Here is a 13,727-nt window from a genome sequence, read left to right on the forward strand (position 1 = left end):
GCAGTTAATTTATATTTGACTTCTCTCCATGCTCTAACTTTAAAAATTATTTGGAATTGTTTTTTTTATCTAGTTTAAAACTTTATAATTATAAATAATGACTACACAGTAATGGAAATGATTATCATTAAAATTTGAGAAATAAAATGCGTCTCAAATTTGTAAATTTCAGCAAATACGGTTGGAGTTTATTTGCCTCAGCGTTACAAAATAAGATACAGGAGAAAAATAAGGGCATGGAACACGACTGATTAATCATTGTCCTCCTCTTCCTCATCCTCCTGATTGTTGATCTGAAACAAAAAAACAGCATCGTTTAAGTACTTCTCTCGATGGTTAATTTACAAATAAGTTATACCTGGAAGTATCTCAGCTCGTACGAGTCCTTTCCATTGGCCACCACTCTCAACCAGTCACGCAGATTATTTTTCTTCAGGTACTTCTTAGTCAGATACTTAAGGTACCGCTTGGAAAAGTGGATGTCTGCGTTCACTGTGACCTTGGTCTTGGTCCTCTCGAGGCTGACAGCGCCGGACAAATTGCCAGTCTTGCCAGCGACCTTTATTCTCTCCTTAAGATAGGCCTCCTGTAAATGGATTAAGATTTTTAAAATTTACTATCAGAACATTTTTAAATTTATTCAGAAAAAAGTACAATTTTTTTAAGAAATAAAACTACTTACGAATTTTGAAACATCCATAATTTCATCTTCAACTGGTTTCGAGCAGTCAACAGTGAATTTGAGCTGGATCTTCTTCTTCTTCTGTCCCTTCCCCCTGAGGGTCTGCTTCTTAGGGGCTGTGGTCTTCTTTGGGACGGGCTTCTTGGCCCCAGCCTATGTAGATAATTAGAAATTAGTATAAACTTTTCTGCGTCCAAGTATTCGTATATAAACATTGATGTCAGCACGGGGTATGGTACGAATGGGCGGATAGGCAGATATTAATCCTCGACCATCGGTGATAAATTTCAGTAATTTCACAAATTTATTGTTCGCAACTCATATTAGTACAATCTTTGTTTAAGATTTAAACAATCATTCACTGAGATTTTCCGTATTTATTGAGGAAAAGAAAATCAAAATTCGGAAAGTCATGTGGCTCGCAGACTGGCAGCCCTGATGAGAGTGAATTTTGACAGCTCGTTTTTGGGAATGTTTGAGTTAGGATATATTTTAATTTGGTTTTAACTGAAAGAACGGACTTTACTGAAACGCTCAATGTACCAAATTGTAAGAATTACAGTGCAAAAAAGTCAAAATTTCGACTTACGGCCTTTGTTGATGCGGCGACGGGTGCCATGTTTGCAAGAAAACACTGCTGCCACGAGCGGTGAAACACTCAACCAACGCCGTTAATGGCGTGATTTGATTGGGCAAAAAAGGGCCGGTTTCAATAAAAACTTTAAGTGAAAATCGCTTGGTGGCAGCACTGGACTAGACACCGGCGGCAGAGAAGGGAGGCACGTTGTTTAAAATTTTGCATAAATTTGTTGTTTTTAGATATAAATCTAGTCACTAATATCTGTGATGCACTCAATTAGCGATTTTAGAAGCATGGATCTGATATTAAAGCCACTCCGATGTAAGTTAAAAACAGAGTACTTCACAATTATTTCTATTTTTGTCCTTACAAACTTACAAAGGTCAATTTTTTAATCTTTTTATCTCGATTCCGATCTGAATCTCCAGCTGATGTCTCAATTTTATAACAATGCACGTATGTACGGGATGTTGACGAAGCAAATTAGCAAAATCAAGTCCTGCGATGTACGGTTCGTTGAGTCGAATGAGCCGTCGAACAGTCGTGTCTGCAGTTTCACTATGAAATAAGAGGTGTTTTATGCTTGGAGCTGTGAAATTTCCAAAATTGCATCAGCATTATCGACCTCACTCGTCTCGTTTTTTATCACTTCGCTATAAAAGGCAGGTTCAAGAATAATAATTAATTGTTTAATTCTCAAGCACAAATATTTTTAACTGTAAAAAACATTTTTACTTCCGTGCTTAAAAAAATTAATTACATGGAATATATTGTATATTTTCACCTGAAAACAATAATATTTTAAATTATTTTCTATTTTTAATTAATTCCTGCTTGCTTTGAAGAAAATAGCCTATTAATTTTAGTACATAGTAGTTTTGCGTGTGTTTGTATATAACCTATGTGCCAAGGTAAGGTGGAACATTTTTAGTAATTAAATTCAATATCCCTAAAAAGAACTATAATTTTGGGATTGAGCAAAATAATCAGAATTGTTCAGCAGAACTTTGGTCAAAAAAGTTAGGAATGATAGTTATATTATTATTATTTTTTTGTTAATTGACTATAAGTGACACCAATATATATTTATTTTGTATTTCATTCCAGCGACTTGCAATTCCTTGTATCCGAAGGTTCAAGTGAAGGAGAAAAATGGAAAGGTGGTTGAAGCTTTCGCTCCTTTTGTGCATATTTGGTTTCCTGAAGGAGATCCGCCCTTCAGAGCCGTATGTCACTCACTTTCTCATGGGTCCATGGAAGAACTTCACTGCAAATGAAGTAATATTTCAAATAAATAAATTTTCAACAAATAAATAATAATAATAAAACAATTCCTGCAGGTTTACGAGGAAATCTACCCCGTAGGAACATACTCGACCCTGGCCCTTTTAGTGGTTGTGTTTTTGGTGACCGACTTCTTGAGGCACAAACCTGTGATTGTGGCCGATGCGCTGACCGGAGTCGCAATTTACTCTCTGCTCATCTGGGCTCAAGGCATTCCTCTCATGCAGGTCTGGAATCAATTCAATTTTTAAAATTTTTGCTAAAATATTTGAAATATTTCATTGCCACCCAGGTTATGGAGGTTCTTTACGGAGGTTTCATGGCTGGCGAGGTGGCCTATTACACGTATATCTACGCCAGCGTCGACCGAAGCAGGTACCAAGCTGTGTCGGGGCACACAAGAGCTGCTTATCTGGTGGGTCGATGCACTTCTGGGGTGATGGCGCAAGTGCTCGTCTCTACCGGTGCCATGGACTACCTTGAGCTCAACTACATCACCCTGGCCTCCATGGTGGCTGCTACTATGTGGGCCCTCCTGTTGCCATCAACCCAGTCCAGCATTTATTTTCACAGGGATAAGGCCATTTTGCCAAGCCATGTAAGATTTTTCAAATTTATAATAAAATTTTAAAATAATATAAATACTAAAATATTTAGTAAATTTTCCAATCATGTAATGTATTAATGGCCAGCAAGTATATTATTTTCTTAATTTCCACTAGGAGAAAGATTCACTTGAAGCAAATGATGCTGCACCACCAGAACGGATGGCTCGAGCCTTTTGGTATCTTCGACGCGATCTAGTGACGGCTTACACTTCTTCTTCGGTGGTCAAATGGTCACTTTGGTGGGCGTTGGCAACTTGCGGCTTCTACCAGGTGCTCAATTACACGCAGCTCATCTGGGAGGAAGTTGTCCAGTCGTCCGGACAGCAGCTCTACAATGGTGCTGTAGAGGCTGTGTACACTGTTGTGGGTGCCTGTAGTGCTCTTGCCCTTTCCTCCCTCCGACTCAACTGGCAGCTTCTCGGGCCGCCAGCGCTGGCCGCCTGTGCCCTTGTCCAAGCAGCGGCCGTTTACACCATTTCTGTTTCCCAGGACTTGTGGCTCTCTTATGCGGCTTACATCCTTTGCCTTGCAGCTTACCAGGCATTAGTCACCATTGCCAGGTTTTTATTTTTTTTTCACTAATTTAAAATAAAATTGCAATCCATATAACTACTTATACTAAATTTAATATTTTTTTTTGTAATTTCAATTTATAAAATTTACTATTAAATTTTATTAAAGTTTTTTTTTTTTTAGTTCGGAAATCGCAAAACTTTTGAAGGAAGAGTGCTTTGGTCTAATCTTTGGGGTCAACATGTTCTTCGCCCTGGCCTTGCAGAGTATCCTGACCTTGGTAGTCATCACATGGCTTCAAATAGCTCCTCGGGAGCAGGTCAATATATTTTATTTTTAATCATTATGTATACTGACCATTTGTTTTCATTTTTGCAGTTCCTTATTTACGGGTCGTACTTTGCTGTGCTTGGCGTGGGATTTGTGTTTGTTGCCCTGTACTCACTGCTAAAAGGTCAATGGCGTGGTGTCACTCTCAAATCACTCTGGCTGCCCAAAGAGGAAAGGGCTGATACGTAAAGGAAGGATCAAACATTTCATCATAATCAAGAATAGTCTGATTTCAATAGCTGTGCTTTTTTATATTAGTGCCTTTTAAGAAAAGAAAAAAAAACAGTTTTTATAAATAAATTTGTTTAAAATCATGCCCGTGGGACTTTTCTTAAACACATGAAATAATATAAATAAGAAATAGTAAAAGAAAATAATAATTTATTAGAAATTGAAATTTGTTTAAAATAATTGACGTCACAAATAAAGGCAGTTAGTTTTTCAATATAAATACATACGCTAATATACTTATGCAAAATAATATAAATGAATTTTCAAAATAAATGGTAGAAATATATCGGCTATAACAGACAAAGCTTGAAGCGCTGTGCTACGGCGAGTTGAGGTCACAGCAATGCCCCTCCCTACTCCTCTCGCCTCGTCATGTGTTTTAAATCACATCACATTCTCAAAGAAAACATGGACTGTCAGCATGATGAGAACTAGTCTGTATAATATTATTTATATGAAGCGAGCCCTATTGTGATAATAAATTCATGTACGTATATCATATCTTTCTCATTGCATACAGCCTTTGATCTAATTATCCACATCACTTTATAACTCTCATCAGCTAGGCAAGACAAAAGCGCGCAGCAAATGAGCTGCATTAATGCAATTTAAATTTTAATAACTTGTCTCGAATACATATATACAATTCTCAAACTACCCAATTAAATATTAGCTTGGAACTCAGTCAACCCATACGATTCTTCTTAAGATATTATACAAAATATTAGAAAATGAGAAAAATCCTGCAAGCTTACTTACGAATATTGGACACTCATCCATGGAAAGTACACGCAATCCAAACGGGTATGTATTTTCTTTAATTTTGTAAATTATGATTACATTTTTATAAATATTCACTTAATAAACAGGTACTCTTATGGCTGTTGGAGATGTGATGTCTCAAACCTTAGTGGAAAAAAAGAAATTCAAAGAAATGGATCCGGTCAGAATAGCAAGATTCGGTGCCATGGGAGTGGTTTTTATGGTTGAATATTTTTTAATTAATTCTTCCAACTTGAAAAATGTTGTTTTTTTAGGGTCCAGGACTTTGGGCTTGGTATAAAACCCTTCACAAGTTAGTGGGTCACTCGAAGAAATACATGGCTTTGAAAAAGGTGGCCCTCGATCAACTTGTAGCGGCACCTCCTTTTTATGTGGGATTTTTAGTTGCGACGGGTGTGATGCAGCAGCAGAGCCAAAAGGAAATTGTTGAAAGGATAGAGAATGACTTCCTGGACATTTTGGTGAATAATTGGAAGGTGCGTAATTTTGGATTGATTATTTAATTGTCAGATTGTAATTGTAAATTAATTGCAGCTGTGGCCAGCAGTGCAGCTCGTAAATTTTGGAGTTGTACCCCTACGTTTTCAAGTCTTGTTTGAGCAAGTTTTCTGCCTTGGTTGGAACACCTACTTGGCCTGGAAGTGCAATCGGTAATTTCTGTTTTATATGTCAAAGTCATTCGAGTAAAATACTTTCAGGGATTAGTTTTTGAAAATTCTTGCCTATTAAATATCCTCAAGAAATTTTTGTTGTTAAAATTACCATTTCATTAGATATAAATAAAATGATAAGACTATTGAATATTTTTTAGTTTACTTGTAATCTGTTTAATTTTTTAGTACCGTTCATAAGCAAAACAAATTTTATTATCAACATCACTCAACATGAGGACAGGGTCAGAACAACAAATTAAATAGGAATCTCATCACATTATAAATGTTCCATTAGTCGACAAATTCACAGAATCATATTTCCGTATACGTTAAACAAAAATCTAATGATCGGTATGATTTCCACAATATTAGTTTTGATTGGTTCCATCACTTTCACTCGCATTCTTTGGACAAGTCTTCTTTTTTACATGGCCTCATTGCATACATTCTGACAGGAAAGAGACCTTTAGGGAATCTTGGCTGTTTCATTTCTCTCAATATTCTCAATCCTGAGGGTCCAGTCAAAATTTCAACAAGTGCCTTTTCCGACCTGGTCACTGATGCGTCCTGTGTGTCTTCCTCAGTTTCTCCACTAGAGGAAACATTTTCCTTCACCACAATCACGCCACTTGGCTTCAGTGCTTTTCTATTATATTTTATTTTGATGAATTCAAAAGAATGTAGTATACAAAACAAAACTTACATGTTCGCCTTCATGAACTCTACAAAGTCGTGGTCTTTGAGTTGACCTAGCACCCACTGACACCAAATGACATCATAGCTCTCCTCAGGTTTAAAATTTTGTAGTCCTAAAATAGAAATTTATTTTTATTTACCTTCAAGACTTTTAAATTGAATTTTTAAATACCTTCACAATACATTTGGCCAACGTGTTTTGATGGTCCTAAATAAGTTTTTGCTTCTTTGAGAAATGCAGGATTTTGCTCAACAAGATCCACCTTGTCAAAAAATCTTTGAAGGAGGAGTTTAGTGACCCTACCAATGCCAGCACCGCAGTCAAGAGCTCTTTGTCTTTGTGGGGGGGTTTTTAGCTAGAAAATATAAAAATTATTAAAATTTCAAAAATAATAATGATAATTTATAAACCTTAAAAACACTCTTCAGGAAAGTCTCAGAACCCTGAATGTCAGTGTGAGAAATGTAGCCAAAGCCGCCGAGCATTCCATCCACCGTGGGTGGTACGGAGGACCAGTAAGTGGCAGCATGTGAGTAATAATTTTCAGAATTTTCATCAGCAATCATAGGCTGCAGTATTCTACATTCTTCTTTTTCGTCTCTCTGATCGTCTGAATTTTTTTCGGCTGGATGCTCCCACGCTGCCGTCACGTTGCTTTCAGCAGGTGCAGCGGGAATCACTTTACACAACGGTTCCATCCCTATCAGACTAACGGTGGTCAATGACCTGGGTGCAATATGTCACGCTGGAGTACAGACTCAGGGTCAGTGATAACAGGAATTCTTGATAAAACCCAAGGGAAGGTCGAGCAAAGCAAAACAATGTGATCCGAAAAGATGTTGAAAAGAATCAATAAAACAGAAGAGAAAAATAGACTGGACACGCCCCCCACGTGTGCGCAATTCTAATTTTAACCGGTATAAATCGGTATGTTTAAGTTTGAGGGAAATATTATCAGAATCAATGAAATTTTAATATTAAATTCACAAAAATTATATTTAAACTGAATTTCGTGTATGGTTTTTCATTTAACTCTGATAAAATTTAGTTATTGCAAAATTATTTAATTTAAAGTAACCGGTTTTTCAGTATTATTCAGCAAACCAACAACGTTACGGCTAACTTCAATTTAGTCCAACGTTTTGACCAATCAGAGCGCGAAATTTGTTCTCCGGTGCTCATTGCTTGGCGGCGCGGACGGTGCTGCTCGAGTGCCCGCTCACACAGCATTCCTCTCACACCAAGATCTTCAACCCTTCTACGCCAGACCACGCCACTGTCGTCTCGCAGCAGCCGCAGCTTTCGCGGAGAGAAAAATATGGTGCTGAGAGCAGTGTGCAGAAGGCGAGCTCGTGATTGAACTGCATTCTCGGCAGGAATCAGTCGACGGTCGGCAGCACAGGAGTGAGTGCGAGTGTCGGCTCTGATTTCTGGCGCGGCTGGGACACTTCTGCAACCCGATCACCCGTCGACACGCCACCACGCATCGCTTAATTGATGGACGAGTGATTTTTTGCAATTACCCGTAGCTGCCATACGTACATGTATTACGTACGTGCATGTGGAGGTAATGAAAGGCAGCAGCGGCCGCGGCGCATACCTTTGAGGCGGTCGACACCGTGACGCACCTGCACCCAAATCGCGCTTTTAATTCATGTTGCACCGGCCGATCGTCGACGCCGATTTCATTCAAGAAATCACGCGGCTTTTAATGTGATATCGGACCACTTGCCGAGTGCGATTGAATTGATTTTGATTGATTGATTCGTCGATCCCATCCAGTTCCGCGATTCGTCATGAAGAACCAACTGTCGGTTTTGTTCTTCGTCGGCCTGCTGGCCGTTTTCTCACCTGTCCGGACGCACGCGTCCGACGCCAAGAGGGTGCACAAGATGAGGTTCAAGGCCTCCTCTTGTTCGGCTGTGAAACCTCTTTTCGTCGCAAAGAACATCTCCGACCCACCCGATCACTCCATCGAAGGTATACAAAAAAATTGCAAAAATTATATATATATATATATTTTTTTTTATAATACTTATATTCCGATTCAAGTAAATAATACTACTTTTTTTAATAAAGAAGGATAAATTGTCCTGATTTATAAAAAAATTTATATTTTCCTAATTATTATGTTTTTAATTTTTAACATTTCCTTGAAAAAATATATTAATATGAATTATAACAAAAAAATCTAAGCAATTAAATTATTGCGTCTTCTTGTTTAAGATTATTGAATGTATTGTGTGTTATGAGACGAAAATTAATTATAATTTATAAGTCCTGCCTATTTAATTATAAAAATAAATTGTTTTCTAAAGTTAATTATATCAACTTTAGATCTTTTGCCGGCTGCTCTTTGCCGTGAGAGCAGTTCATCCACTTTGTGCTTATAATAACAAAAGTGCATTCTTTGTGCGCGCAATGCTCACAAACAGCGCTCGTTCTTTTTTTTTCATTCTTTCCCTCTTTGAAATTTCCTCTCTCTGCACTTTGCGTTTAGCACGGAGGTATGAATTGTTTGCTGCACGTTTATTTATTTTTTACTCTTTCAAGCAAGTGAGTGCATTATTTTTCACGTGCCTTTGTTCTTGTTTAATTTCGCAGGGCCACTCTTTTCTCGACTGTGTCCTGTGGTGAACGGCACCAGCAACTGCTGCACTTCGCGGATGGAGAACCAGCTGAAGTCGCTGGCGAGGAAAGAACTGCAAGAAGTGTTGAGGCAAAACTCGCACTCGATCCAAGAGGTCCTCCACTCCAACAGTCGCGATTACTTGGGTATGGATCGAAAAACTCTTTCCCTCCTGCACTTATTGGTTTTGAATTTGTCACTGTCAAAAAGCGTCTGATTTTTCTTTGATTCGCACTTCAATAGATTAATTACTTCATTTAGAATAAACCAAACATGAAGTAGAAATACATTTATATATTTTGCAATTTTTGTTGCTAAATTTTTAATCAACGCGTAAGAATTTTTTAATTAGTCCGTAATTATTTTAAAATGATTATGATAACGTCTATCATTGTTTAATTAAAGGACATTTCAATTCTTAATCTTGTCTTCGTTTTTTGCCCGTCCGTTCGCATTCTTCTTTGCATGCTTTGATAACGATAGTTGCTTTTAATCAGAACACGCTGCGTCCGGCTTTCAGGCTTACATGCGCAAAACTGCCCGGCTTGAAATTCCTACAGCGAATTCCGCAGGGCTTTTCCGCTAATTAGCGTCCGCAAATGGCCACTTAATGAATATCAGCAGATAATATAATTTGATAAAACGGCCCTCGTTGAATAATTAAACAGAAGGAAATGGGCTGTGCATGTGTTATGTGACGTTAACGTATTTACTCATTATACATATAAGCGCGAGAGCAGTGTGTGTTGTTAATTAATAATGCAAAAAATTCTCCTCACACTTCTGTATGCGTGGTGTTGTTTAGAGCGCCGGTATAATTGTCTCTCGCGGCTAATTTGGACGGAAATTGTAAATTATTTTAATACAATACTCATGCATATAAAAGCCACTTCAAGGAATTTTCATCTGCTGAGACTTCCTTTGCTTTATGGGCCTTTGACTTTCATCAAGTATTAAAATAATGGCCTACACTTTCAATTCCCTCCCTTTTGTAACATTTTTTTTTATCATTTTTTTTAAATGAAATTAGAAAACAACTCTACGATCTTATTTATCTTAATTTAATATAATTTCTTTTATAATTTTACAACTAATTGGGAATAAAATGATATTTATTATTTTCGTATTTTAAATCTTAATTATTTTATTTTACAGCATTCTAAAAACTATAAAATAAGTTTTAATAAAAAAAAAATTAGTTCTTGGACAAAAATTTAAAATTTCGAACGAGATAAGAAAATTCAATTTGCTCAACTCTTTTATCATTTGAATTACACGAAAATACTTTTCTTTCCATTCATTTTGTCATGTTATAATTATAATTGTATTTATTTAGTGTTATTAATGGTGAAAAAAAAAACAATAATAATTTAATTAAACTTCTGGCTTGCACTTGAGGAGGTCTTGCATAGTAAATTCTTATTAGATTGTTGTCTGCGGCAGCGCTTGCCCGGCCGAATATCAAAATTCAACATTTTTTCATCTCTTCATTTCCTTCGATGTGTATGACTTGCACTTGCAGAGCGCGTGACCTTGGTGTCGGTTTATTCATGAATTATCTGTGTGGCGGTACTTTAGCAGACTCCTCTCTCACTCACTTTGTGCTGCTCTCTCAAATGTAAATTCATCTTGTGCGCTCTTCTCTGCGGTGAAGTATATACTTGCAATTATTCAAACCGTACTCCGGCATTGTTTTATTAAGTACGACCCAGACAAGCAAGCGACTCTGATATTGATGAGAGCAACAATTTTATTTTCATCCTCTCTGCATAAGGTGACGTCAAGTAAAATATGAACAACAAACACACCCCATCCGTGCAGAGAGTAGAGAGAGAGTCGTTATCTCTAGAGTTTATCAACTCAATTGCATGATTTGCAATTAAAATTTATTATATACAGTTGTAACAAGAGGGAATAAATAAATTGATCTTTAACATTGTGCTAGGACGCGCGCTTTTCATGATGCATGCTAAATGTTAAATCAAGCCATTTATTTTATTTTATCTCTACTAAGCGGCACAAAGTTTTATTAAAATCCATTTTTAGAATCACTTGCATTGCGTTATTGTGTCATTTGAAAGAAAAAATGTTAATAAGAGATTTTTTTCATTTTCTTGCAGAGAAAATTATCGAGCTGAGCCGACGGTCGGAGAACCGAACTCTGGAGACGTTTGCCCAGGTGTTCCAGCGCCTGGCGCCCGAAGCGCGTGTGCCCATTCAGCAGCTGTTCTCCAAACTGCGCCAAGTCCTTGCTGATCCCGGGCCGGCCTCTTTCTTGAACGACTCCTCCGCTGACCTGGAAGAGGTGTCTTTGCACGACACCATCACAAACTTCTTCCACCAGCTCTTTCCCCTTGTGTACCGGCACTCCATCATCCACACAAATGCCGAAATCACTTCTGAGTACTCGCTTTGCCTTCAGGTATGCACATTCCTTTGACGTTTTAAAAGTTTATCTTATCGATTTGCTTGATATCCTGTCAAGATATTCATCAAAAATGATTTTTATCAACCATAAGACGATTTTAATGAGGACCTCACTAGCGATATTTTAAAGAGATTTTTCAATAATCTTAAGAGTTTTGCTGTGTACGAAATGACGTAATTGGATTTCTTAAAACAAAATAATCGCACCAAGTCCATACAGTAAAAAGATCTTTTTTCCAGTAATCATTGGTTTCTAACTTATTGTCAGTGTGTTGGAATAACAGTTTTGGGGGATGAAATTGATTTGATGCATAGATTCAATATTTTTTTTATCTTTAAAAAGGGTTTTAATTGTTTTTGCAATTATTCTGCTGCCCCAAATACATTTTTGAACTTTTTGTATTTTTTATTTCAATAATAATTCCCTGTTATCCGCACAGCACTCGATCCACAAATTGCGTCCCTTTGGCGACATCCCCAAGTCGGTGGGTTTTGCTATCGGCAAGGCGGTGCGCGCCATCCATGACTTCCTGCGCTCACTCAGCCTGGGCTTGGACGCCCTGGTGCTGGCCGAGCACGCCTGGGACAAATCAGACGAGTGCTCGAGCGCCCTGCTGAGGATGAGTTACTGCTCGCGCTGCTCGGGATATGCTGAGGTTAAGCCCTGCGCCGGCTACTGCCAGAATGTGATGCGAGGCTGCCTGGCGCACTTGACCGAGCTGGACGCCTCTTGGAACGGCTACGTGGACAGCCTGGAGGAGCACGTCGCCTCCGCGTACGCGCTCAACGGCCTCGTCAAGGCGGAAAAGGCCGTCGGCGCGCTCGAGACGCAGATTTCCGACGCCATCATGCAGGCCATGGTTGACGGACCCTCCCTTGAAAAGAGGGTGAGTACGATTTTTTTTTCAATTTCCTTTAACATTTTCTTATTTTAACTCGACAGATTTATTTAACAACTGATAAGTAAGCAAAAATTTATCAATTATTGACAAGGAAATTTATTTTCATATTAAGAGAACGTCATTACAAATTGATGATGAGTAATTTTAAAAATAATTTTAATTACTGGAACTTGCCCTCTGAGAGCTCAATAAAGGGCGATAAGACGCCCTTGGCCTAAAACATATTTACGAAGTACCTTTTTTCGATTTTCTAGATTTATTTTTCATAATTTTTTTTAATAAAATTTAAAATCGAATATAAAAATTTTATTTTCTTTGAAATTTTAAATATTAATGAAACCATTAGAATGTAATAATGGCATTTTTCAATGATAATAATAATAATAAATTACAAATAAATTTTCAGATATTTTTTTTAATGGTGTTGAAATAAGATATTTGCCATTTTCATCCACCACAAACAATGATATATTCATTTAATTTGTTAATTGTAAGTCTATTTTTCCTCTAGAAAACTTTGTTACTTAATGGTGCTGCTTCCTTTATTCCTCATTATAAAAATTCAGAGAAGCCTTCAGCGCATGAATATTTTTGTAAGGGTAATATGAGCCCGTTTTAAAAGTTTAAAGTGCATATTATATTAACCTCGTCTTTAACTGGCTGCGATCGTCGTTTCTTTTCCTTAAAAAGTTTAAGCCGGGGAGCCGAATTTTATGCGTTTTCCATCCATAAAACAAAATAATCCTCCACCTCCTCTTTCACCGAGAGAAGCTTTTCGGGCGCAATTTTGTGCGTCGTCTGAGGCGTAAGCTTCTTTCGCAGCTGTAAAAGTTTAGTTTAAGTAGACTAATAAAGATTCGCAGATAAGATACGCGCCGAGTTTAAAAGCCGACAGGCTAATGACAACAAAAACAAAAGTGACGAAAACTTGCTCACCGCATACATACTTACCCCCCCAAAAGTATAAAAGTGAGCACGTCTAGCGCGGAAAATAATCCGTTTCACCTGATGAGAGGTTTAGAGAGAGGAAATCGTACAATGAGCAAACGCGCACCTGCACCCCAACCGAGGGCACACGTCGCATATTATTATTATCTTTTCACCGCTAATCTGTTTATTCGCTTGCGCACCGCACCCGTGCCCATTACGTACATTAATAGGGGCGCGGGAGTGTTTTTTCGCGAATTGATTTTCGCACTAACCAGATTATTTCGGCCAGAATTAGCCACGGCCGCGCAGGGACGGTCGAAGGTGAGCCTTGTGTAAATTTCTTTGTGTAACGTCAGGCAGACACCGATCGAGCGAGAAAGAGGTGTCTGTGTGTGCTTAGGACGGACGTTGAGCAGACAGCAAATTTGGCTCTCGTCAAAATGGACTGCCTAAAACACGGGCCTTCTCTCACTGGGAC

At 38.0% G+C, this 13,727-nt stretch overlaps 5 protein-coding genes across 8 annotated transcripts in view; 3 read left to right on the top strand and 2 right to left on the bottom strand.

The window, feature by feature from the left end:
- Positions 1-156: 156 nt before the first annotated feature.
- On the bottom strand, positions 157-1,414 carry LOC132203509 (large ribosomal subunit protein eL22-like). The gene is made up of 4 exons (XM_059631325.1): positions 1,272-1,414; positions 683-835; positions 359-586; positions 157-293 (listed from the first exon to the last, which is right to left on the bottom strand). The coding sequence occupies exons 1-4, from the start codon at positions 1,299-1,301 to the stop codon at positions 252-254; spliced, it is 453 nt and encodes a 150-aa protein (XP_059487308.1). The 5' UTR covers positions 1,302-1,414; the 3' UTR covers positions 157-251.
- On the top strand, positions 1,372-4,313 carry LOC132203508 (thiamine transporter 1). 4 transcript variants are annotated; one of them, XM_059631323.1, is made up of 7 exons: positions 1,372-1,461; positions 2,370-2,540; positions 2,603-2,773; positions 2,839-3,144; positions 3,269-3,714; positions 3,851-3,986; positions 4,046-4,313. In XM_059631323.1, exons 2-7 carry the CDS (start codon positions 2,415-2,417, stop codon positions 4,184-4,186), a joined length of 1,326 nt encoding a protein of 441 aa, XP_059487306.1. In that variant the 5' UTR covers positions 1,372-1,461; positions 2,370-2,414; the 3' UTR covers positions 4,187-4,313. The 4 variants fall into 4 exon arrangements, with proteins under 4 accessions (XP_059487306.1, XP_059487304.1, XP_059487303.1 ...); XM_059631321.1 differs by having other exon boundaries at positions 1,443-1,583; XM_059631320.1 differs by lacking the exon at positions 1,372-1,461 and adding an exon at positions 1,729-1,924.
- Positions 4,314-4,555: 242 nt separating this feature from the next.
- On the top strand, positions 4,556-5,815 carry LOC132203698 (protein Mpv17-like). The gene is made up of 5 exons (XM_059631642.1): positions 4,556-4,715; positions 4,902-5,032; positions 5,098-5,213; positions 5,266-5,487; positions 5,546-5,815. The coding sequence occupies exons 2-5, from the start codon at positions 4,960-4,962 to the stop codon at positions 5,663-5,665; spliced, it is 531 nt and encodes a 176-aa protein (XP_059487625.1). The 5' UTR covers positions 4,556-4,715; positions 4,902-4,959; the 3' UTR covers positions 5,666-5,815.
- Positions 5,813-7,233, bottom strand: LOC132203697 (N-terminal Xaa-Pro-Lys N-methyltransferase 1). Its single transcript, XM_059631640.1, has 4 exons — positions 6,772-7,233; positions 6,533-6,716; positions 6,368-6,473; positions 5,813-6,310 (listed from the first exon to the last, which is right to left on the bottom strand). Exons 1-4 carry the CDS (start codon positions 7,057-7,059, stop codon positions 6,058-6,060), a joined length of 831 nt encoding a protein of 276 aa, XP_059487623.1. The 5' UTR covers positions 7,060-7,233; the 3' UTR covers positions 5,813-6,057.
- A 346-nt stretch (positions 7,234-7,579) lies between these two features.
- LOC132203696 (division abnormally delayed protein) overlaps positions 7,580-13,727 on the top strand; it is a 36,789-nt gene continuing 30,641 nt past the window's right edge. The window contains exons 1-4 of the mRNA XM_059631639.1: positions 7,580-8,341; positions 8,966-9,136; positions 11,111-11,412; positions 11,858-12,304. Of these exons, the coding sequence (XP_059487622.1) occupies positions 8,158-8,341; positions 8,966-9,136; positions 11,111-11,412; positions 11,858-12,304 (1,104 nt within the window). The 5' untranslated portion in view covers positions 7,580-8,157. The remainder of the gene's footprint in view (positions 8,342-8,965; positions 9,137-11,110; positions 11,413-11,857; positions 12,305-13,727) is intronic.

Source organism: Neocloeon triangulifer, unplaced genomic scaffold (genome assembly GCF_031216515.1).
Source record: "Neocloeon triangulifer isolate White Clay Creek 2 clone unplaced genomic scaffold, ASM3121651v1 ptg000017l, whole genome shotgun sequence".
NCBI lineage: Eukaryota > Metazoa > Arthropoda > Insecta > Ephemeroptera > Baetidae > Neocloeon > Neocloeon triangulifer.